The 24,723-nt window shown below is 38.9% G+C and overlaps 1 protein-coding gene across 4 annotated transcripts; it reads left to right on the forward strand.

The window, feature by feature from the left end:
* The first annotated feature begins 19 nt into the window (after positions 1 to 19).
* On the forward strand, positions 20 to 24,356 carry TMEM59 (transmembrane protein 59). Of its 4 annotated transcripts, none has more exons than XM_024234644.3 (9): positions 20 to 605; positions 4,925 to 4,957; positions 6,223 to 6,328; positions 7,804 to 7,898; positions 10,053 to 10,205; positions 11,752 to 11,833; positions 12,719 to 12,803; positions 18,020 to 18,128; positions 22,457 to 23,090. In XM_024234644.3, the coding sequence occupies exons 1-9, from the start codon at positions 417 to 419 to the stop codon at positions 22,610 to 22,612; spliced, it is 1,008 nt and encodes a 335-aa protein (XP_024090412.1). In that variant the 5' UTR covers positions 20 to 416; the 3' UTR covers positions 22,613 to 23,090.
* Positions 24,357 to 24,723: the final 367 nt, after the last annotated feature.

A 24,723-nucleotide genomic window follows, 5' to 3' on the forward strand; every position in this document is an offset into this window, starting at 1 on the left:
GGGCCACAGCGAACCACATTCCCCAGAATGCACTGCGAAGAAACGCGGGCGGAAGGCGCGCTGAGGGAGGCTGTAGTTTTCCGAGACCAACTTTCCCGACAGCACCGTGCGCCTCCCGCCTACGGAGAACTACATGCCCCAGCCTGCCCCGCGAAGGGAAGAAGTCAGGCGGTCCCGCTTCGCGCTAATGCTCGCGATGGTTGAATTCCCCTCACGCCAGCCTAGGAGAAGAAGTTCGTAGTCCCAGAGGTGGGGCAGGAGGCGGCAGTTTCAGGCGGGTGAGGGCGGAGCTGAAGTGACGGCGGAGGCGGAAGCAACGGTCGGTGGGGCGGAGAAGGGGGCTGGCCCCAGGAGCAGGAGGAAACCCTTCCAAGAAAACAGCAACAAGCCGAGCTGCTGTGACAGAGGGGAACAAGATGGCGGCGCCGAAGGGGAGCCTCTGGGTGAGGACCCAACTGGGGCTCCCGCCGCTGCTGCTGCTGACCATGGCCTTGGCCGGAGGTTCGGGGACCGCTTCGGCTGAAGCATTTGACTCGGTCTTGGGTGATACGGCGTCTTGCCACCGGGCCTGTCAGTTGACCTACCCCTTGCACACCTACCCTAAGGTAGGGCCCGTCCGGAGCGGGCTGCGACCCTTCCCTTGCAGCCCATTTCTCAGCACCCCACACGTATGTCGGCTGTGGCAACCTGGCTGTTAAATCGGCACTTCAACCGCTGTCTGCCATCTGTGTAGCTCCTGTTTTCCTCCCTAATCCTGCCTGCACCCCATTCCTGCTGTCATTACCGGAAGTTTGTCCTGCACTACCCTGTGATAGGCTGGGGGACACAAAGATGAGAAAGACGCCATCCCCTTCCTCTGGGAGCTTGCCGGGCTGCAGGGGAGTCAAGCACTCGGAGGAGGATAGAGGAGGATACGGATGATTAATGCGGGGTCCTCACCTTAAGGAGCGTAAGGGGGGATTGTAGAAAGGGAGGCGCAGATACGCGAGTCCACAAATGATTGATTCATAACCCTTGTTTACTAAGCGCCTCTCGGGGCCAGGAGCGCAGTCTTCGGGGAGTCAGACAAGTAGACGATTCCACTGTCGTATAAAAAGCGTCACGAAGGCAGCTCAGGGAGTAGCGAGACGCCCAGGAATGCTGTCTGCCTTTGTTGAGTTACTGTGTCCAAGACGCTGCCAAGAGGGACTGGGTTAGAGAAGAGGCAGTTAGGTGTCTGCCTGCCAGAAACTGACCACTCAGTGCAGAAAACGGGGAATTCGTGGAGTGGGTAAAGAAATGAGACTGTGGACAGGAGGGGGTTCGCAGCTTACAGAGAGGAATGGCCCTCCTCTCTATGCTTCCCCCCTTTCTTTTAACTACATACCTAACCCTCTTCACGTTGGTTTTTCAGCCTAAGAACTCTGTTTACTCAACATTCTAAATTGCTTGATGATTCCCACCACACCTTTCCCATGTATGATTTGAGTATATGCCCTCCCCCACGTTGTTTTATGAGAGCTTTTGTTGATGTTGCTGGTGGTTTCCTCTTCGTTTTTCCTTCATCTCCTCTATGCTATTTGCTTAACCATTGTGGCTGGACCTCCTTGCTCTCTAAAACTGGAGTGGCTACGGAGACAGTTCCAGTGAAGCTTAGGATGTTCCATATTGGCGAGTGCTTTCAGGTCTTTGAAATGAAAAGTTCTAAGTGCCGACACTTCTCAGATTTTGTTACGGCTGGATTTTACACTGCATGGAGATTATTAATTTTCAAAAAAAAGTGTGGGAGAGGGGACTCTACTAAATTTTTCCAGAGATTTATGTAACAATCGAGAAAGAAGAGAAGTTTTAACTTCAGACTTAAATCAGTGAATACTGCTTCTAACCACGTTATTTTTCTTCACCTCTTGTAAACTTCTCATCATTAAGAGGATTGTATGAAGAAGCTCATTAATATTGATTTGGCCTGGAATTGGGTTGAGACTTACTTTGTATTGTTCTAGGGTTTGTTTCCTTTTTTGAGATTTTCTTGGCAATTTTGTGGTATAAACCAGAATGTTGGGAGAATAATCAAATAATTTGAAAGGATACCTTCCTGGAACTTGTAGGTACTTTAATAATGTCCACTATTTTCTAACAATTGGTGTTATATCTATAAACTATTTTTACTTATTTATTAAAGCTTTTCTCACAAAGAACTCCAAATCATCTGGGTTCCCTATAGGTCCTGGACTTGAAATTTATATAGACTCCACTGTTAGCCAGAGTGATGGGAGATTTATCATACCATTATCCCTAATTCTCACAACAACCCTGTAAAGTAGGGTTTTAAAATTAAGGAAATTGAGGCTCTGAAAGGTTAAGTGACTTGCCTAAGGTCACATACCCAAGAAATAGTGGAGTAGGAATTCAGCTTAAAACTGGCTACACTATGCTGCCTCCTATTAATAAACTTGCATTAAACATATTCGGCCGGGTGCGATGGCTCACGCCTGTAATCCCAGCACTTTGGGAGGCCGAGGTGGGTGGATCACCTCAGCTCAGGAGATTGAGACCACCCTGGACAACATGGCAAGACCCCGTCTCTGGAAAAAAAAAAAAAACAAAAAAAACTAGCCAGGCGTGGAGACGAGCACCTGTAGTCCCAGCTACTCGGTGGGAGGCTTGCTTGAGCCTGGGATGCGCAGGTCGCAGTGAGCCGAAATGTCGCCAGTGCACTCCAGTCTGAGAGTGAGACCGTGTCTCAAAAAAAAAAAAAAAAAAAAAAAATGCTGGGCGCGGTGGCTCACTCCTGTAATCCCAGCACTTTGGGAAGCCGAGGAGGGTGGATCACCTCAAGTCAGTAGTTCAAGACCAGCCTGGCCAACATGGTGAAACCCCGTCTCTACTAAAAATACAAAGAAAATTAGCCAGGCGTGGTGGTGGGCGCCTGTAATCCCAGCTACTCAGGAGGCTGAGGCAGGAGAAGCGCCTGAACCCGGGAGGCAGAGGTTGCAGTGAACCCGCGCCACTGCACTCCAGCCTGGGCAACAGGAGGGAAACTCTGCATCAAAAAAAAAAAAAAGAAACATATTTAATTATGTCACTGATTTCTATTGGCTCTCCTCTGTGCTTTATGCTCCAGGAAAAAGCACTGTGTGTTGTAAGAAATTAGATGAATTTTCAAACTCACATAGTGTTTGAAAAACGAGATAGAAATCTCGTTTTAGGCTGGGCGCGGTGGCTCACGCCTGTAATTCCAGCAGTTTGGGAGGCCGAGGCAAGTGGATCATGGGTGGTCAGGAGTTCAAGATCAGCCTGACCAACATGGTGAAACCCCATCTCTACTAAAAATACAAAAATTAGCCGAGCATGGCACACGCTTGTAATCCCAGCTACTCAGGAGGCTGAGTCAGGAGAACCGCTGGAACCCGGGCGGTGGAGGTTGCAGTGAGCCAAGATTGCGCCACTGCACTCCAGCCTGGGGGACAGAGCAAGACTGCATCTCAAAAAAAAAAAAAAAAAAAAATCTCAGACACTTTTTGAGAACTAATTATTTGTTGCAAGAAAGTAGAATACCTGTTTGTAAGTAATTATTTTTAAATTATTCTATGTTTTATCTACAGAAGTGCAATTGCATAATTTATCTCGGTCGAAAAAACAAGAGACGTAAATCATGTTAATAAAAAAGCTAATTAGAGCCAGCCTGGTCATTTTTTAATGGAGTGTGGTCTCTAGAACCATACAAACCTGGTTTTATTCCCAGCTCCTTGATTACTGTTTGTCCTTGCTGATCACTTAACTTCTATTTATTTATTTTTTAATTTAAAATAATTGAAACAGGATCTTGCTGTGTTGCCTAGGCTGGTCTCAAACTCCTGGGCTGAATGGGTCCTTATGTCTTGACCTCCCAAAGTGTTGGGATTACATGCATGAGCCACGGTGCCTGGCCTAAATAGTACCATTGAGGGACCTTCTAATTATGAATTTAGCTGGTATTTCATATGGTGGAAGCACCATTTATTGTGTCCTAAATCAGAGGAGATACATGTTATATAAGCTTGCCAGTCATTTGGGATACATAGGGCATGAAATATTTACTTGAAATCATTATTTTTGTATATATAACATGAAATACTTAGAATAAAGATATGATTCTTGATAGCTACCAGTTGAGTGCGTGCTCCATACCAGATGTTTCATAATTTGTTAAGTCTTAACACAGTGCCTGGCACATTGTGGATGTTCATTAAATATGTCTGTCTATTAGATAGTACTACATAATAGTAATGCTATTGTAGATATAAATATATAATTCTCCTAATAGTGAAGATTGACACTCTGCAATTATACAGGTAGTAGAAAATAAATGAATAGTAGGTAGGATTGATGTAAGAGTATTGTCCTTATTTTACAACTGAGGAATTAGATTAAGTAACTTGCCAAAGGTTGTACAGAATAAGTGGCAAGTCTGAGCTTCAAACCAGGGCCAATTCCTGAAACCTAGGCTCTTTTCACCATGCCATATGGTTTTCTGAAATTGGTACTGGATGACTTATTAAAGGAAAGCATATCTGAGAATGAAATGGCATGTGGTATAGCTCATACTAATGAGCTTATGCTTCCTTTGTGCAATATAAGGAAATACGTGGTGCTCCAAAGACATAAAATAATTCTTTAACTGTTTTACAAAGCCTGCAAAAGCTACTCAGATATGAAATTTATCTTACTTGTTAAAATTCTTTCAATGTCATCTTAACAATAAATGCAGCTGGAACTGAGGTCCAAAAGTGTGCTACCTTCAAAGTTGTATGATAAAGTATATTTAATATTAGACTGCAGCCATCTCTTCTTGATGGATTGTTGCTGCTGCATAAATTTTACTAATCCTTTTGCTGGAAAGAAATACATACCTTGTATCCCATTGGTTGCTAACTGGTATATGCACATGCTGTTTCCTTATTAGGTGTCTGCCAGTTTGTACACAGTGGATCACACAGTAAGTTGAGGGGGCTCCCCCATATGCAATAGCTTTTTTTAAATACTTTTATTTTATCAAAGAAAAACCACTGAAGACATTAGTCTTATTAAGCAGTTAATATTTTACAGTAATGAAGAACCAGATGTCCATCCTATCTTAAGCTTTCACACATATACATTGATGCCTATAATTGTTTTCTATTTTAAAAATCTATTAACACTATTACCATTTATTAAGCACCTTCTACATCCCAGGCACTGTACTGGAAATAGCTTCCAAATTATTGAGGAATTTGGAGATAATGGCTGTTCTTTTTTGATGAGAAAGCTGAGATTCTTAGACAGGTAAAATAACTTATGCACTCACTCAAAAGGTTTGATCTAGGTCTGGCTGATTGCAGTGTCCTTTCCCATACACCACACTGTTGCTCCTGTGTTTTCATTTAATCTAAGCCCAGTTTTTAAAAATCCCTTCGTATAAACATTTTTATAGATGTATACCTTACTTTATCAGGCCCTTGTGTCACCATTTGCCGTGTGAAGCTAGTCTGATACTTTTCCTGATAAGCCTGGTGATTCATATAAACATGGATGTGGCAGAAGTATGCCATTGGTCCTAGGGTACTTGCTTACTCCTGTCGCTGTTAAAGTTCTAGTTATATCACCGTTGTGTTTTTTGTTGTTGTTTTTTAAGCAACAGTGTCTCACTTTGTACCCCAAGCTGGAGTACAGTGGTGTGATTATAGCTCACTGTACCCTCAAACTCCTGGGCTCAAACAATCCTCACACCTCAGCCTACTGAGTACTAGGACAAGTGTGCACCACCATACCCAGTTATTTTTTTGTGTGTGTTTGTTTTGGTACAGACGGGGTCTCGCTATATTGTCCAGGCTGGCCTCAAACTGTTGGCCTCAAGCAGTCCTCCCACCTCAGCTTCCCAAAGCCCTGGGATTACGGGTGTGAGCCACTGCACCTGGCCTGTCACTATTAGTTTTATTTTTAATTTTCCCCCCACAGATTATAACCAAAGAAAATGGAAAAAGGGTGGTGGTTTTACCTACTAGGCTTTTTTCTTGGTATTACATTTAAAATAAGGAACTAAAACCTCTATATGGCAAAGGTCTTGAGTATCAACTGGCTCCTATCATTTTTTTCTTTCAGTTATGAAACTTATTGGACGATTTGTAATAAACTTTACTAACTGCTTTCTTCCTAACCTGTTTTCCCCTGAGGAAAAAAAAAATACTATTTTTTGGTAACCCTTCCTGTTCTTGAACTCCCTAGGAAGAGGAGTTGTACGCATGTCAGAGAGGTTGCAGGCTGTTTTCAATTTGTCAGTTTGTGGATGATGGAATTGACTTAAATCGAACTAAATTGGAATGTGAATCTGGTAAGATGCTATGCTAACATCAGCTGTATGTAACATTGTTTTCTTTGTGATAAGCTTTTGAAGTATTTTCCTTAGGAAATGGCAAACACACTGTTGAAACTAGTCATCTAACATATTGTAATTATTATGGATCTAAGAGTTTTCGTAGCTGCTGCTAGAAATTTCATGGGCTTTAAATTTCATCTGTTTGTTGAGACAGTGTTTATTTTCTGCTATGAATAGGACACCTTTGTTTAACCAAGCATTCTGTCAGACAAATGCAGTATAATTACCCTACTCACAATTCATTACTACCTTTTCACAGATAGTATAATTTTCCTAAACCTTTGAATCATAAGTTCATTGACTTATCTCCAAGTTTTTTACTGAATCAGGCCTTTGACTCAGTATTTAATAGCATATTCTTCATTGGTCAGGCCATTAAAATAAGTAGCCAGAGGCTTTGTCATCTGTTAAACCACTTTTCTTTCTTTTTGCTGAAAGCAATATGTTTAATAAAAGAAACCTGTAATCAGGACATAATTGACATTTAACTTTTTAAATAACTATAATGGAATGTTCTCCATTCATTACACTGTTTATTAGTGTAGAAGGAGGCACCTCTTCCCCTATCACTATGCCATGGCTCACATACAGTCTTTGATATCGTAACCGTATTTTTGCGGCTCAATCTCCTAACTGATCATCTTTATATATGCATAATGCTGTCCAGTTTATTATCTAGCACTTCTGAGAAGTGTATTACAAATGCATTACTGAGTTGGGAAAAAATAAAATTAGGATAGTGGTAAAATGTTGTATCACAAGAAGGAAATGGATTTAATGAACTAAATGAGAGTATATCTGGTAGAGACCCATTTCAACATTAGAATTATCTGCTGTAGAACATTTTCCAGTTCAATTTTCTTAGACTTTCAGATGTTAGGCTGATTGTTTTATTTTTCTTTTGCCATGTGCATACCCTTACTTCTTAACTGAGTGTTCTGGTTCTTAACAATAATACCTTATATTTGTATAAATCATTAAAATATATTATTTCATTCAACCCTATGCAATAGGTTGTGGTATTTCTATTTTACACATATAGAAATCAATAGTCAGAGGTTAAACTGCTCAGCCCAGGTCACACACACCAACAAATGATGAAACTAAACCTTTTTGAGTGGCATCTTCAGGATGCCAATCCAGTGCATTTTCCACCACACAAGGATCCTCTTACATGAATGTCATCATGTGGTCAGAGCCTGGGTATATAATTAATAGATTTGTATCTAAAACATTTGACTTGTAGGAGGGAGACAATATGGAGTTCTGTTAAAGATACATTTCCTACTACTATGTTACCAAATTTGGAAATTCACATTGATGAAATCTTTTTTAAGTATAAGAATTTTTTAAATAAAATGCCAAATCCTTTTCTTTCCTCTTTCCCTTTCTCTTTTGTTTCTTGTAATTTGACTGTTTTTCTCTTACAGCATGTACGGAAGCATATTCCCAATCTGATGAGCAATATGCTTGCCATCTTGGTTGCCAGAATCAGCTGCCATTCGCAGAACTGAGACAAGAACAAGTACGAAACAATACTGCCTTTCAAACTAGCCTGCTTAGATGGCACTGACTTGTATTGCTTGAAGTGTTTATCACCCACTTGATCCTATTTTAGTCTTATATTTTATATTTGGCTTTCAGCAAACAAAATTAGTTTGCAAATAGAAAAGTCAGTTGAATAATTGCTTTTGTATAATGCTTTACTGTTAAAAGTTATGCTTACGTTCATAATCTTATTTTGTTACTTCTTACATTCCAGTGAAGATATTATCCTCATTTTACATATGAAAAAACCAAGGCTCAGAGGAATTATTTCAGAGTTCTTTTTCTCCATCCTAACTCCCATTGGACAGTTGCCATTGCCTTAACTCAGATAATCATTTCTTGTCTGTATTTTTAAATTAACTTCCAAACTGTTTTTCTGATTTAACCCTTTCTAACTCCATCCTTTACTGTGTCCAGATTTTTTTTTCTAAATTTCATCATGCCGTTCTCCTGTCTTATATAATCAGTGGCTCCCAATTACATATAGATTTAAGTCCAAACTGTTTATCACAACCTACTCCTGATTACTTCTCCAGTGCCGTCTCTTAAAATTCCTGACAAGGGAATTTCATACTCTGTTCTCCAGACATACTGGGAAAAGTTTCTTAATTTTATTAATTTTTGCACAGGAAATAGTCACATGTACAAACTCAAAAGATAAAAAGAGTATACATATAGTGAAAAGTCTCCCACCCCTGTCTCTTAGCCACTCAGTTTTCCCTCATGAATGTAGCCAAGGTTACTAATGCACAGATACGTTATGCATATACAAGGATGTACACATATATTTTGTAAATATAAGTATACATAAAGAACTTCTAATTTTTTTCTACTACATAATATTCTGTGTAGATATATTATAATTTATTTAGGCAGTCCCTTATTTATGAACATGTAGGTTGTTCCTAATCTTTTTCTTTTGTAAATGATACCTATTTTGCACATTTGTGAGTATACCTGTAGAATAAAATCATAGGGCTAGAATTGCTGAGTTAAGAGGTATATGCATTTTTTATTTTTATGTTTTTTAGAGATGGGGATCTCACTATATTACCCAGGCTGGCCTCAAGCTTCTGGGCTCAAGTGCTACCATAGATACCACTGCACTCCAGCCTGGGTGACAGAGCGAGACACTGTCTCAGAAAAAAAAAACCAAACAAATGAAAAAAGAAACAAAGCAGAACCAAAGCTATCCCTAGAGTTTAGTAAATGGCATCCCACACTTGTGCTTTAGAGAGGCCCAGTGCTGCTAAAGAAGTCAAGAAGTCAGAATTGGAGGAAAGATGATATCATTTGTCAAAATCCTTTTTTTTTTTTGAGATGGAGTCTCGCTCTGTCGCCAGGCTGGAGTGCAGTGGCGTGATCTTGGCTCACGGCAACCTCCGTCTCCCTGGTTTAAGGGATTCTTCTGCCTCAGCCTCCTGAGTAGCTGGGACTACAGGCGTGCGCCACCATGCCTAGCTAATTTTTGTATTTTTAGTAGAGACCGGGTTTCACCATGTTGCCCAGGATGGTCTCCATCTCTTGACCTCGTGATCCACCCGCCTCAGCCTCCCAAAGTGCTGGGATTACCGGTGTGAGCCACCATGCTGGGCCATTAAAATCTTATCAGTAGCTTACTACATATACTCAGCCCATAAATACTCCCTTCACCCTGCCATGTTGTCAGATGTCTACCATTTTATGTATATATTCTTCTGATTGATTTTTTCCGTCCTCTTTTCCATTGATGTTCATTATAGCATGATTTATTCTCGATGAAAGCATTAAAGATGAGAATGATATGATTAGTCCCTTCCCGTTCTACCCTTAAGGCCTTGCTGGTCCTTATTTAATTACATCTTAAGAGTCTTCTTATTTTTGGACTTAATTCAAAAGCCTGTTATTCTGATAGAGGTGACAGGTAGCTAGTAAGTGTGTTTGGTGGCAAATTAAAGTAACCTTGGTTTTTAAGCTTTACCATAATTTGCATAGATAACTAAGAGTTTACTCTAATGCTATTGATTATGGTAGATGTATTTAATTGTTTGTATCCTGTCCCAATAAGGATTTGAGTAATCTTGATTATGTTGTTCTTTTAAATATACATATATAAAAATAATATATTTCTCATTATTTATTTTATTTTTAGCTTATGTCCCTGATGCCAAAAATGCACCTACTCTTTCCTCTAACTCTGGTGAGGTCATTCTGGAGTGACATGATGGACTCCGCACAGAGCTTCATAACCTCTTCATGGACTTTTTATCTTCAAGCCGATGATGGAAAAATAGTTATATTCCAGGTGACAACTGAGCTTCATGGATTCATCTAAATACCAACAACAGTAAATGTATATGTCTTAAATGAGTGTTTCAGCATAGAACCATACTCAGTCACTTACAAATATTTATCATCAAATAATAATTACTTATTTGGCCCTACATTAAAATATTGGACATCAGTTTTATTACCCTTCCCTTTGCGCATTAGAAGCCTAATCGAAAGCCCATTAGTTTTTATGTAACCAGAACTCTTGAGCCTTTTAAATTTTATGGTGGTTAAATTGATAAAATGAAATTTTTACATATGAGAAATAATAATTAATATACTTCAAACATAAATAGTGGCCATATATGATTACATATGGATATCAGATAAAAGCAATATGACATAATTTTTAGTTTTTTACAGTGCTTTTACTCATGACTCTTATAAGAGAACTCGTTGAAGAAGTATTTTGCCTAGAGAAGTAATGTCTCCTATCTCATCATTTACCACGTGATAATAACTGTTATTCCCTGGAGGTTATATTGTGCTAGATATATTATCTCACATCTTCAGACAACTTTAGGAGGTTGTAGTATTCCTGTTTTATTATGAGGAAGGTGAAAGTAACTTGTTGCAGTTGCACGGCCAATAAGTAACAGAATTAAGCTTCAAACCCAGGGCACTTTACCACCAAGGCCCATTTACTACCCTGCCATGCTTTTAATTCAGTGGTTGAATTCCTCAAATTTACCAGTCAACAGAGTTTATGTTGTGGCACTGTCTTCCTCTCAGGTAATAAAGTAAACCTTTTGGTAGCTAAGTAAGTGGCTTAATGTATGGCTGGTATGTGATTTTTAGCACTACCCTGAACCTTGGATCCCCTCTACTTAATTTAGTAATAAGTAAAACATAGGAATTTTCTCTTTAAATTCATGAACAAGTTCTATGTCCTAAAGCTACTTACATCAAGGTATAAGTTGACTCTCAGAGTGAAGCCCTCATTCATTCCTCATTAGATAGGAGATTAGCTCTGTGTCTCTCTAAAGTCTATGTGAATTTGAGCATAACTGGGATGGAGAAACCCCCATTCTAGAGGATCAGAACTATACAGAAGATGTAAAAAGTGTGGCGTGTTTGGCTGTAATTTATGGATTCCTCATACTTAGGGAAGAATAGAATGTTTTGTATGAGAAGAAATAGAGATAATGTGTATTTAGCCAAAAGTTTTTGCAGTCTGATAAATTATTCCTGATCAACTAGAATTAGAACTCATTTCTGCAAGGTATAGTATTTAATGTAGTATGTAATGATTTGTCCTTCTCTCCCTTTAAAAAAAAAAAGTTGTCAGGAAGTTAAACTAACATAAATCTGCCAGAAATCTGTTTCTTCGCAAGGCACTGGCTCTGATGTTTAGGAAGTGCAATTAAAATATATTGTGGTTAATGTGTTTTATTTTTTATACAGTATTTCTGTTACTTTTTCTCAATTTAAATGTTTAAAGAGATGATGTGTTTTAGAACTTGTTACTGAAAAAAGCTAAAGAAGTACAAATGACTTAATTGCTTTCATTATTATTTTAGTCTAAGCCAGAAATCCAGTATGCACCACATTTGGAGCAGGAGCCTACAAATTTGAGAGAATCATCTCTAAGCAAAATGTCATGTAAGTTTTATTTTAAGTAGCTTAGATAAAAACATTAGCAGTCAAATCTGGTTGTAGTAGAGTTGGTCATGTTTGTTTTTACACTGATGGAACATAAACAGATAATTTCTAAAACAGTGGTTCTCAAACTTTCATGTGTATTAGAGTTTGGAGAGCTTGTTCAAACACAGATTGCTGGGCCCTAACTCCAGAGTTTCTAACTTACTAGGTCTGGGAGAAGATCTGAGAATTTGTATTTCTCACAAGTTCCAGATTTCGCTGATGCTGCTGGCCTGTGGGCCACACTTTGAAAATCACTATTCTAAAAACATTTAGTTTGCTTCAAAGGATGTTTTGAGCATGAACTAATCAAATATTCTGGTATTTCCCAATAAATTGATCAAATAATGAAAAATGCCAAAAGTGAGAGTCCCCATTCTATTTTTATTTCCATGTTAGAAGTGAATTTTGACTCATAAGAACATAAAACATCAAGCTAAAGCAGAGCTCACCTTGTGAAATTTCCTCATACCTTTATTTTAGATACTGATTTAATTAGCCTTCTAATTATTTTGGTGAGTGGGAGTGGGTAGATAATGATAGCACATAACATAAGACCATCTTTAACTTTAATTAGATTAGAATAAACCAAATCCAAGCTCACATGTAGTTAAGCAGAAAGCATCAATGTCAATAAGAATTTGAAAATAAAACAGGAAACTCATAATGTGATAGAATATTCATTTGGTTTTGATGTGCTAGAGAAACTGGTACACATTATAAAATGTATCCGATGACACAAACAAAAACAATTGGATATCTGTAAAGTGTATATATCTAGAAGTAGTCATGTGAGAGTAGCTTTTGGGATATAGGATATAATAAACTCATACCTTACTATTTCAGCAGATCTGCAAATGAGAAATTCACAAGTGCACAGGAATTTTCTTGAAGATGGAGAAAGTGATGGCTTTTTAAGATGCCTCTCTCTGTATGTATTCCTCTTTATTATGTGTATAACAGATAAAATCTGGCTTGTATCAGAGAGATACATTACTTTTTATTATTTTAAAATTAGCACCTCAGAAGCAAACCTTTTTACTTGTTCCTTTCCAAAGTTGTACATTAGATATTTTAGTTTGTTTAAAAGGTTGTAGGCATACTACTTGAATAAAACCCAGGCAGGTAGTTTTTTTCACAGTACAAGAGCATTCTTCTTGTTAGAGTCTCTTGATTTATGTTGAATGTGCTTCTCCACACATTTAAATTAAGCTTTAATTTAACATATGTCTGAGGCCGGGCACGGTGGCTTACACCTGTAATCCCAGCACTTTAGGAGGCCAAGGCGGGTGGATCACCTGAGGTCAGGAGTTCGAGACCAGCCTGGCCAACATGGTGAAACCACATCTCTACTGAAAATACAAAAATTAGCCGGGCGTGGTGGTGCATGCCTGTAATCCCAGCTACTCAGGAGGATGAGGCAGGAGAATCGCTTGAACCTGGAAGGCAGAGGTTGCAGTGAGCTGAGATCGCGCCACAGCACTCCAGCCTAGGTAACAGAGCAAGACTCTGTCTCAAAAAATAAAATAAATAAAATAAAATAAGTATGTTTGAATGGTTTAGGGATCAGATTTTTGTTTTTGTTTTTATCTGCATGGCCAGATTTGAGGCTAGAAGAGCTGGATAAAGACTCTAGATTAAGAAGGGCTTTGTATTCTATACTAAGGAATATCAGCTCTGTATTCTATACTAAGGAATATCAGCTCTGTATTCTATACTAAGGAATATCAGCTCTGTATTCTATACTAAGGAATATCAGCTCTGTGTTCTATACTAAGGAATATCAGCTCTGTGTTCTATACTAAGGAATATCAGCTCTGTGTTCTATACTAAGGAATATCAGCTCTGTGTTCTATACTAAGGAATATCAGCTCTGTGTTCTATACTAAGGAATATCAGCTCTGTGTTCTATACTAAGGAATATCAGCTCTGTGTTCTATACTAAGGAATATCAGCTCTGTGTTCTATACTAAGGAATATCAGCTCTGTGTTCTATACTAAGGAATATCAGCTCTGTGTTCTGTACTAAGGAATATCAGCTCTGTGTTCTGTACTAAGGAATATCAGCTCTGTGTTCTGTACTAAGGAATATCAGCTCTGTGTTCTGTACTAAGGAATATCAGCTCTGTGTTCTGTACTAAGGAATATCAGCTCTGTGTTCTGTACTAAGGAATATCAGCTCTGTGTTCTGTACTGAGGAATATCAGCTCTGTGTTCTGTACTGAGGAATATCAGCTCTGTGTTCTGTACTGAGGAATATCAGCTCTGTGTTCTGTACTGAGGAATATCAGCTCTGTGTTCTGTACTGAGGAATATCAGCTCTGTGTTCTGTACTGAGGAATATCAGCTCTGTGTTCTGTACTGAGGAATATCAGCTCTGTGTTCTGTACTGAGGAATATCAGCTCTGTGTTCTGTACTGAGGAATATCAGCTCTGTGTTCTGTACTGAGGAATATCAGCTCTGTGTTCTGTACTGAGGAATATCAGCTCTGTGTTCTGTACTGAGGAATATCAGCTCTGTGTTCTGTACTGAGGAATATCAGCTCTGTGTTCTGTACTGAGGAATATCAGCTCTGTGTTCTGTACTGAGGAATATCAGCTCTGTGTTCTGTACTGAGGAATATCAGCTCTGTGTTCTGTACTAAGGAATATCAGCTCTGTGTTCTGTACTGAGGAATATCAGCTCTGTGTTCTGTACTGAGGAATATCAGCTCTGTGTTCTGTACTGAGGAATATCAGCTCTGTGTTCTGTACTAAGGAATATCAGCTCTGTGTTCTGTACTAAGGAATATCAGCTCTGTGTTCTGTACTAAGGAATATCAGCTCTGTGTTCTGTACTAAGGAATATCAGCTGTGCCAAGAGTTTTTAAGGGTAATGGTAAAGTGGACAAGTGAGAGTAGTGGGTACTATATGTCCTCCTAGGAAAAAATATCAAGCCTTACGAGGGTGAGAGGCAGGTTTTATCAAAGTGTGCATGTTTCCTCTTCTCCAAGGAGTTCAGATATGATCCCTCCCCCACATTTTACTCCTCCCCACCCCCCACAAAAAAAGGAAAAAGAGAAAGACAGTGGGCCATGTCACTTACTATTACCTACTCTGTGTCAGATACCAGGTCAAGCATTTCAGTGAGTGGTAAACAAGTTACTGCTTTATAGTGTGTTCATTCTAGTGGACTGTTCTATCTCAAGTATAAAACTGCAGTAGTCCAAATCACATGCTCCCTGTAATTTCTTATAGAAACAGTTTCTTGAGAGGTTTTATCATGTATCATTACAGTTATGTGGACCTTACAAGTTAATACTTTTTGCTAAGCAAAATGTTCAAAGACTATGTGAGAAAACAAGGATTAAACTTCAAATTTTATCCTTCTTTCATTTCTAAACCTGGTTTTGAGCTTGTCCGAAAAAGGGCAGTTTTTCTCTTTCCAGTATTTAGGATGTTTGTTGCAGTTTGATAGTTCTGTGAAACCTAAGTAATTATTTAATCTTAACTTACAGTTCTCAGTACTGTACTACCTGGCATATTATTGGTGATTTATTGACCTTTAACATTTTGTCATTCTATGTTGTTTTTTTAAATCTAACACTTTAAAAGTAATTTTGTGAAACAACTAACTTTATAATGTATTTATAGAAATGTATTTCTTAGACGTTTTTGTGCCCAAACGTAAATTATAATAGGATCCTACATTTGAATAAAAATTATTCTTTTGGCCGAGTGTGGTGGCTCATGTGTGTAATCCCAGCACTTTGGAAATCCAAGGTGGGAGGATCACTTGAGCCCAGAAGTTCAAGATCAGCTTGGGTAACATAGTGAGACCCCATGCATCTCTACAAAAAATAAATAAATTAACTGGACATGGTGGCACACACCTGTAGTCCCAGCTGTCAAGAGGCTGAGGTGGGAGAATCACTTGAACCCAGGAGGTCAAGGCTGCAGTGAGCTGTGATCGTGCCACTGCACTGCCCGAGTGATAGAGCGAGACTGTCTCAAATTTTATTATTTTTTTAAGTGTTCTTTTTTTAAATGCCTTTTCCCCTTCAGTGATCCCGTTTGACTTTTAGAACAATACCCGGTGATAAGTAGGTGGTGATTTAGAGAGGTGAATTGACTACTCATAAGTTATACAGTCACTATGTTAGAATTCAAACCTAATTTTTCTAATTGTACATCTTCTGCTCATCCTATTCTGCTGTAACTATTTACTTCCTAAAGTGTCATGATTTTTCCATGATTTTCCATGATTACATACAGAATCACTCAGCCAGTTATTAGAATCTGGTCGTAGCTGTTAAAGAGACACCCTTGTCTCCAGAATGGAAATTGAGGTCACTCTTTCTTCACTTGCATTTCTTTTTGAGGAGCCAGGCACTGTGCTAGGGAGTTGAGACCTAGTAAAGATGTTAGGAGTTCTCAGATCTAAATAGACATGGACAATAATGATTGCTATACACACACACAGTCCTACACATGTCTCATACACAGCATATAAGGACTGTAATTAAGTCTACTGGAGGTTTCAAGGGGAGGATTGACAGGTAAGATAGAAATATCTTAAGTGATGAGTAGAAATTTTTGCTAGTTGTAGCAGAAGATTTACTTAAAAATTTTTTTTCAGATATACTGGCCTCCTGCTCAATGTGTATAGGGTACATTACTATATATGGAGGATAAGGAGAGTCAGAAATTTGACTGAACTGGGAAAACAGGCATAGAGAGAAGCAGGAACATAAGTGTCAAGAAGAGGCTTCTATGTGAAGGATAGATTAGAGGACCAGGTTGGAGAACTTTGGTAAATTGGGGAAGAAATTATGAGGCCTGGATTAGGGCAGTAGACAAGAACAGGAGATAATGGAGATAGTTGAAAATCTGTAGGATCTAGTCATTGTTTTGTTGTGGAGATTGAAGGGATGAGCCCCAGTTTTCTGGCTTAGGTAGTTGCTACTGGAATCTAGATATCAAATATATCCTTATTTTGTGGTAAATTCCTTAGTACTCAGGTTACTTAGGGCTGGAACATGGAGAGGAAAGTGGGTATTTTTTCATTAAAAACATATTTTACTCTATTATCTTTCTAAATTGGATACTTAAAGAATCATATGGGAGTTCCCTGCTTTTAGATACAATACATTCTCCAAAGTCCACCCCTTTTGCTGGCAGACAAACAATGACTGTGCTTACTGCATGTTCAAGTATTGGCAAACTATCAAGTGAGTGGTTAGGGTGGTAAGTATAGATCTCTTACTAGGCAGTGTTGGATGAGCAGATATGTGAAAATTAGGGACTATCTGTATTACACAGTTTGTCAGAGTTAGACTTTTAATTATTTAAAAATGGCTTGACTTTTTCCTATTCTTTGAATCTTAATAGGTCAATTATGAAAAAAACTCCAGGTGGGAGAATGGCTTGCACCCATGAGTTCAAGGCCAGCCTGGGCAATGTAGTGAGAGCTTGTCTGTATAAAAATTCAAAGTAAATAAAAATAAATAAAAAATCTCTATTTGCTGATTCTCATAACTGGCCTTCTATCTTAAGATATTTTAATTATAAGGAAAATATAACTATCTCTTTACTGAGATATGCTGTAATGGTTACAGAATGCCTTATAATAGCTGTGCTCTTTTAAATTGAAGTATAAGTAAATTATGGCAAATTGAATATGTAAAGTATTCTAGGGAAACTGACTTCTGGAAGCCTGTTGTGAATTCTTTTATAAAACAAATGAGCATTTTAAATTTACGTATTCTATATGTTAACTTTTTGGTATATTGGTTTTCTTAAAGCAAGTATCGTAATAACTTGCAAAATAATATATGACATTTGTACAACCGTGTACAATTTACAGGACACTTTCACTTGCCTTATATATTTAGCAGAAAGTCAAGTATATCTGATTTTATTATTATTACAAAAGTGATATAGCCATGTTACAGAAACATTAGATGTGGAGGAAAAAGACTTTATGCCAATCTAATGTAATAGCTATTAGTATAATATTTCCTTCTATAAGTATGTTTTTTAATAGTTTCAAAGATAACCAGCAAAGTTTTAATTGTACTGTTGAGCTAAGTACGTAAGGTTGACTAAGAATTTCCTGTTTCTTATAAAATTTTAATATAACTAATTGTTGATTTTTTTTTTTCTAGTAACTCTGGGTGGATTTTAACTACAACTCTTGTCCTCTCGGTGATGGTATTGCTTTGGATTTGTTGTGCAACTGTTGCTACAGCTGTGGAGCAGTATGTTCCCTCTGAGGTAAATTTAATTCTAACCCTTAGACCATTTGAAGACTGAGCCCTGTGATATATCATTTTAAACACCTTATTTGTTTAGCTGGAAAAACAAGTCCTCTCTACTAATAGAAAGAAGATGTGGTGGTTTTAATGTGGTAGAGGTTGGCACATATAAAAATTACAGGTTTGCAGCACAAGAACTGTTGTTCTCAGCTTTCTGTGATGCTAACTACCGTGGTGACATATATGTTGACTGGATTGAGTAAAGTGTCTCTTTCTGACTCTCTAAGACTGGAAAGACCTGTTGACATCAGTTTCTAGGGGATATATGGGAAAGAAGACTTTTTTTTTTTTTTTTTTTTTTTGAGGCAGAGTCTCATCTGTCGCCCAGGCTAGAGTGCAGTGGCCAGGATCTTGGCTCACTGCAACCTCTACTTCCTAGGTTCAAGTGATTCTTCCTCAGCCTCCCAAGTAGCTGGGACTACAGGCACGTGCCACCATGTCCAGCTAATTTTTATATTTTCGGTAGAAATGAAAATATATTTTCAGTAGAAATGGAGTTTCACCATATTGACCAGTCTGGTCCCGAATTCCTGATCTCAAGTGACCTGCCCACCTTTGCCTCCCAAAGTGTTGGAATTACAGGCGTGAGCCAGAGAGAAGACTTGTAGAACCACTTAATAGTTTAAATTAATTACCACAATATTAAGGAGCAGTGCTGCTTTAGAAGCAGCAAGGCTTGGCCAGGTGTGGTGTTCATGCCTCTAATCCCAGCACTTTGGGAAGCCTAGGCAGGAGGATCACTTGAGCTCAAGAATTTGAGACCAGCCTGGGCAACAGGATGAGATCCTGTCTCTACAAAAAATTATAAAAATTATCTGGGCATGGTGGTGTGTGCCCGTGATCCCAGCTACTCAGGAGGCTGAGGTGGGAGGATCACTTGAGCCCAGGAGGTTGGGGCTGCAATGAGCCAGGATTGTGCCACTGTACTCCAGCCTGGTGACAGAACAAGACCCTGAGTCTCAAAAGAAAAGAAAAAAAAATGCTGGAGTGTTTGATTTTGAGTTGTTATATTTTGGTATCTAACCCCACAAGAGATGGAAGACATTGTGACTTCCTTGGTAATTAAAATTTAACTGGCCCAAAAAATATAACTGTTAAGGTAAAGGATTCTTGTTTGAGGGAAAGGCTATAATTTGATTATTCAACTTAGCTTTCAAGAACAGAAAAGTATTTATATAACTAAATATAGAATAATAATGGCTGTCAACATCTAATCCAACTGAAATAAACTTTAGTTTTCTTATGCCTCCAAAGTACCACAGAAAAAGAGAGAAAAGACAGAAATTAAAATCTAATAATAAGCCATTGGCATGTGCCTAACATGGTCCTTGAACAACTGTCTTATCCTAATAGACTATAAAGATGTTTAAATATATGATTTGCACATGAAAAATGATTAAGATAATATTACACTTAAAATTTTTATTAAGGTGATATAATTGATGTAGGTACCTAGAAACTGGGACAGGATAATGTTGATAACTAACATTTATATAGTCTTTAAAATTTACAAAGTATTTTCATGTATCTTCATATTCTTCCCATCTAACTGAAATGTGTCCTTTAACCAACATCTCCTCAGTCTCCTTCCTCCCTTCAGTGGCTTCTTTCATGTTGATGTATAAAATCAAACAGTTCCTGGTTGCTGCTTCCTGGTTCCTGGTTGTTGTTAGGTAGAGTTGTGAATATTTTTCTTTCACAGTGCCCCAGAGCCAACGGTCACATGTGAATTCTGAGTTTTAAGGAGGCCTGCTATATCAGATCCATCAGATCCATGTCCAACCCATCAACCACTGAACTTGTTTTTTGTTTGTTTGTTTGTTTGTTTGTTTGTTTTAGACAGGGTCTTGCTCTGTTGCTGAGGCTGGAGTGCAATGGCATGATCTCAGCTCACTGCAATCTCCACCTCCCGGGTTCAAGCGACTCTCGTGTCTCAGCCTGCCTAGTAGCTGGGACTACAAGCGCACACCACCACACCCAGCTTATTTTTGTATTTTTAGTAGAGATGGGGTTTCACCATGTTGGCCAGGATGGTCTTGAACTCCTGACCTCAAGTGATTCGCCTGTCTTGGCCTCCCAAAGGGCTGGGATTACAGGCGTGAGCCACTGCGCCTGGCCTGAACTTGTCTTTAAGCTACTCTCATACTGGAAAAGCTTAAGGTACTGGGGCACCTCCTTGCAGGATAGTTGTTCCCCTGAGGCAGCAGTCCAGTAGAACACATCTGAAACATGTGTGAGTAAGCAACTATCATGACAATCACTTTTAGAACATTTTCATCAGCCCAGAAAGAAAATCTATACTCTTAGTAATTGCACCCCATTTTCTCCCAAGCAGCAGCAGCTGCACCACCCCCACCCCCATCTCACCCTCCAGCCCTAGATAGCCAATATGTAGTCTCTTGTGACTGGCCTCTTTGACTAAGCATATTTTCAAGGTTCATCATGTTATAGCATGTATCGCTTTATCACTTTTTTTTTTTTTTTGAGATGGAGTCTCGCTCTATCACCCAGGCTAGAGTGCAGTGGTGCGATCTCGGCTCACTGAAAACCTCTGCCTCCTGTGTTTAAGCGATTCTCCTTCCTCGGCCTCCCTAGTAGCTGGGACTACAGGCACGCACCACCATGCCCAGCTAATTTTTGTATTTTTAGTAGAGATGGGGTTTCACCATGTTGGCCAGACTGGTCTGGAACTCCTGACCTCAGGTGATCCACCTTCCTCAGCCTCCCAAAGTGCTGGGATTACAGGCTTGAGCCACCATGCCCAGCCAGGATAGCATGTATCGCTTTTGATAAACTCTTGAAGATGCTCTTTATTCAGCATCTTTTAAAAACACCTTTCCAGTATCAGGTACTTCTGTGTAGTTCTTGCTTTATAATCTAGTCAGTTGTCCTGCCAGTGATATCAGCACTTCAGTTTCTAACTTTTGGATACAGGGATTTGTTGCCATATGAGTAGATTAACAACAGAATCTATACCATTTCTTTTTTTCTTTTTTTTTTTTTTGAGACAGAGTCTCACTCTGTCCCCCCAGGCTGGAGGGCAGTGGCGCGATCTCAGCCCACTGCAATCTCTGCCTCCCGGGCTCAAGTGATTCTTGTGCCTCAACCTCCTGAGTAGCTGGAATTACAGGCATGTACCACCATGCCTGACTAATTTTTTGTATTTTTAGTGGAGACCAGGTTTCACCATGTTGGCCAGGCTGGTCTCAAGCTCCTGACCTGAAGTGATCCACCCGCCTCAGCCTCCCAAAGTGCTGGGATTAAAGGCATGAGCCACCACACCCAGCCTATGCCATTTCTTAGTGGAGACTTTTCACTTTGCTTTTCTGCCTTTAAGAGATACATACGGACAGGCGTGGTGGCTCACACATGTATCCCAACACTTTGGGAGGCCAAGGTAGGAGGATCACTTGAGGCCAGGAGTCTGAGACCAGCCTAGGCAACATAGCAAGACCCCATCATTTAAAAAAAAAGAAAGAAAGAAAAAAGAAAAATTAGCTGGGCATGGTGGTGTATGCCTATAGTCCTAGCTACTCAGGAGGCTGAGGCAGGAGAATCACTTCAGCCCAGGAGTTCAAGGCCTAGTCGTGAGCTATGATCACACCACTGCACTCCAGCCTGGGTAACAGCGCAAGACCCCGTCTCTTTAAAAAAAAAAAAAAAAAAAAGACAGAGACATTCATACATATATCTAAGTCTACCTACTCTCAAAAGATGTTAGATATTACTATTATTCTCCAATGAGTTTTATGACATTTGCAGTGATTCTGTTTCATGCTTGTCATTCTTTTAGTATCTTGTTGTATATGGTAATAACAATTAAGGAGCTTTATATATTTATGAAGACCCTTCTATCAGTGTGAGAGCGTTTCATGCATATTCTTTGTTCTCGCAGCCTTTTCAAATAGCATCTATCATTTTCCATACATGTTAAGCTAAAACATTTAGGATCAGAAAAACTTGCACCAAATTATTTTACCACTTGGTAGGAGAGCTAAGATGTTGAAGGACTTAATCACTTAAGGCATCCATAGCTGTTTTTCTTGATACCCAATGGTTATACTCCTGAGGATTTTAACTTGAGACGTGGAACAGCTTTCTTTGGCCATCCATTGGGAGCTGAATCACATATCTACAACACTTTGAGAAAAAGCATTCTTCTTTCTTAAAGTTGTTTATAGAATTTTTTTTTACCAACTATTTATAAATTAAATTGTTATTTAAAGACTAACTTGGAGAGGTTCCTAATTATCCAGGCTACTAATGTACATTGGTTTTCTTTTGCAGAAGCTAAGTATCTATGGTGACTTGGAGTTTATGAATGAACAAAAGCTAAACAGATATCCAGCTTCTTCTCTTGTGGTTGTTAGATCTAAAACTGAAGATCATGAAGAAGCAGGGCCTCTACCTACAAAAGTGAATCTTGCTCATTCTGAAATTTAAGCATTTTTCTTTTAAAAGAAAAGTGTAATAGACATCTAAAATTCCACTCCTCATAGAGCTTTTAAAATGGTTTCATTGGGTATAGGCCTTAAGAAATCACTATAAAATGCAAATAAAGTTACTCAAACCTGTAAAGACTGTATTTGCTATAACTTTATTGGTATTGTTTTTGTGGTAATTTAAGAGGTGGATGTTTGGGATTGTATTATTATTTTACTAATATCTGTAGCTATTTTGTTTTTTGCTTTGGTTATTGTTTTTTTCCCTTTTCTTAGCTATGAGCTGATCATTGTTCCTTCTCACCTCCTGCCATGATACTGTCAGTTACCTTAGTTAACAAGCTGAATATTTAGTAGAATATGATGCTTCTGCTCAGGAATGGCCCACAAATCTGTAATTTGAAATTTAGCAGGAAATGACCTTTAATGACACTACATTTTCAGGAACTGAAATCATTAAAATTTTATTTGAATAATTATGTGCTGAAATTTGAGTATCTGATTTTTCTAGACCTTCCCTCCTACCCCTGCCCAACCTAGATAAGAATTATGAAATGTTCTGTGTCTGTTGCTATTGCTTTATAATGTGATGGTCAGGGACCATTTTGATGCAAAACTGATCTCTTAGCAGTACATTTGATGTTATTTTGCACAGGCTATAGGTTTTTGTTTGATGAGTGTTTCCAAAGAACTATTTTTCTCTGTTAGATAGCATATCAAGTATAAGGTAAACATATTTTCAGAGAAAACTTCATTTTAACACTAAAAATTAGACTCTTGTGATGCAGAATGAAGTATAGATTTTACTTGGCAAAAACCAGTTTTATTTTTACCTGCAATAATACAGAGCTTAATATTAGAATGATATCAGGTCATAATAATAATACACCAGAATCTTTTGAGATGGAGTTTTGCTCTTGTTGCTGAGGCTGGAGTGCAATGGTATGATCTTGGCTCACTACAACCTCCACCTCTGAGGTTCAAGCGATTCTCCTGCCTCAGCCTCCCGAGTAGCTGGGATTACAGGCGTGCGCCACCACACCTGGCTAATTTTGTATTTTTAGTAGAGATGGGGTTTCACCAGGTTGGCCAGGCTGGTCTCGAACTCCTGACCTCAGGTGATCCACCCACCTAGGCCTTCCAAAGTGCTGGGATTACAGGCATGAGCGACTGCGCCCAGCCTACACCAGAATTTTAATATGATTCACTGTTATTGTACCATAAAATATTAAAAACTTTGTAAACCAATGCTTTCCTCAGTCACAGGCATTGCTGACAACTGCATCAGTGCTGTTTGACTAAAGAATAAGTTAGTCACTCCTCCTATGGCCTAGTCTTTAGCCTTCCTGAGTCCAAATGAAAAGCAGTTAACAGCTAATCAAGGAAGACTTTGGTCACAAAGTGTAGGTTTTTGTTTTTAGTTTGTCTAGATTTGGATGATAGAAAGTTGTGAACACATCCAGATGGGGAAGAAGGGAGGAATTAGCCGTCATTGTCAAGCAGTCATTGTTTCTTTCTTATTTTTGTTAGAAAACATGGGATAAAACATGGGGACTCAGCCAGGCACAGTGGCTCACGCCTGTAATCCTAGCACTTTGGGAGGCCAAGGCAGGAGGATCACTTGAGGTCAGGAGTTCGAGACCAACCTGGGCAACATAGCAAGACCCTCTCTGTACAAAAAAATACAAACAAACATGGGGACTATATAAAATATGGGTAGTGGATAGGAGTTACCATTAAAAAAATAAAAAGCCCTGTTGTTTTGTCTCCCATCGTTAGTGCATACTTAGTTTCCTTAATCAGGCACAGGTTTAATTGTAATGCATCCAATGAAGCAAACGGAGAAACACAAAATGCTACTGGACCCTCCCTTATAAAAACAAAGAATTATCTAGATCACTTGGGGCCAGGAGTTCAAGACCATCCTGGGCAATATAATGAGATGTGCATCTTTTTTTTTTTTTTTTTTTAAAAGGAGCAACTGTACAGTTGTCCTATATTCTCCACCTTCCCTTCATTTCATTTCTCTTCGCTTCCTGAATGAGAAGTGCCTGAGATACCTTCATTTCTCTTGAAAGTATTGATCCAAGTTTAGACAAATATCTCCCCTCT

This window comes from Pongo abelii, chromosome 1 (assembly GCF_028885655.2).
Source record: "Pongo abelii isolate AG06213 chromosome 1, NHGRI_mPonAbe1-v2.0_pri, whole genome shotgun sequence".
Lineage (NCBI taxonomy): Eukaryota > Metazoa > Chordata > Mammalia > Primates > Hominidae > Pongo > Pongo abelii.

Excerpts from the sequence above, each read along its gene's own strand:
- TMEM59 (XM_024234644.3), top strand. The coding sequence starts at position 417 with ATGGCGGCGCCGAAGGGGAGCCTCTGGGTGAGGACCCAACTGGGGCTC. Across the intron at positions 7,899-10,052 it reads CAGAACTGAGACAAGAACAA|CTTATGTCCCTGATGCCAAA; the intron begins GTACGAAACAAT and ends TTTTATTTTTAG. Across the intron at positions 11,834-12,718 it reads ATCTCTAAGCAAAATGTCAT|CAGATCTGCAAATGAGAAAT; the intron begins GTAAGTTTTATT and ends TTACTATTTCAG.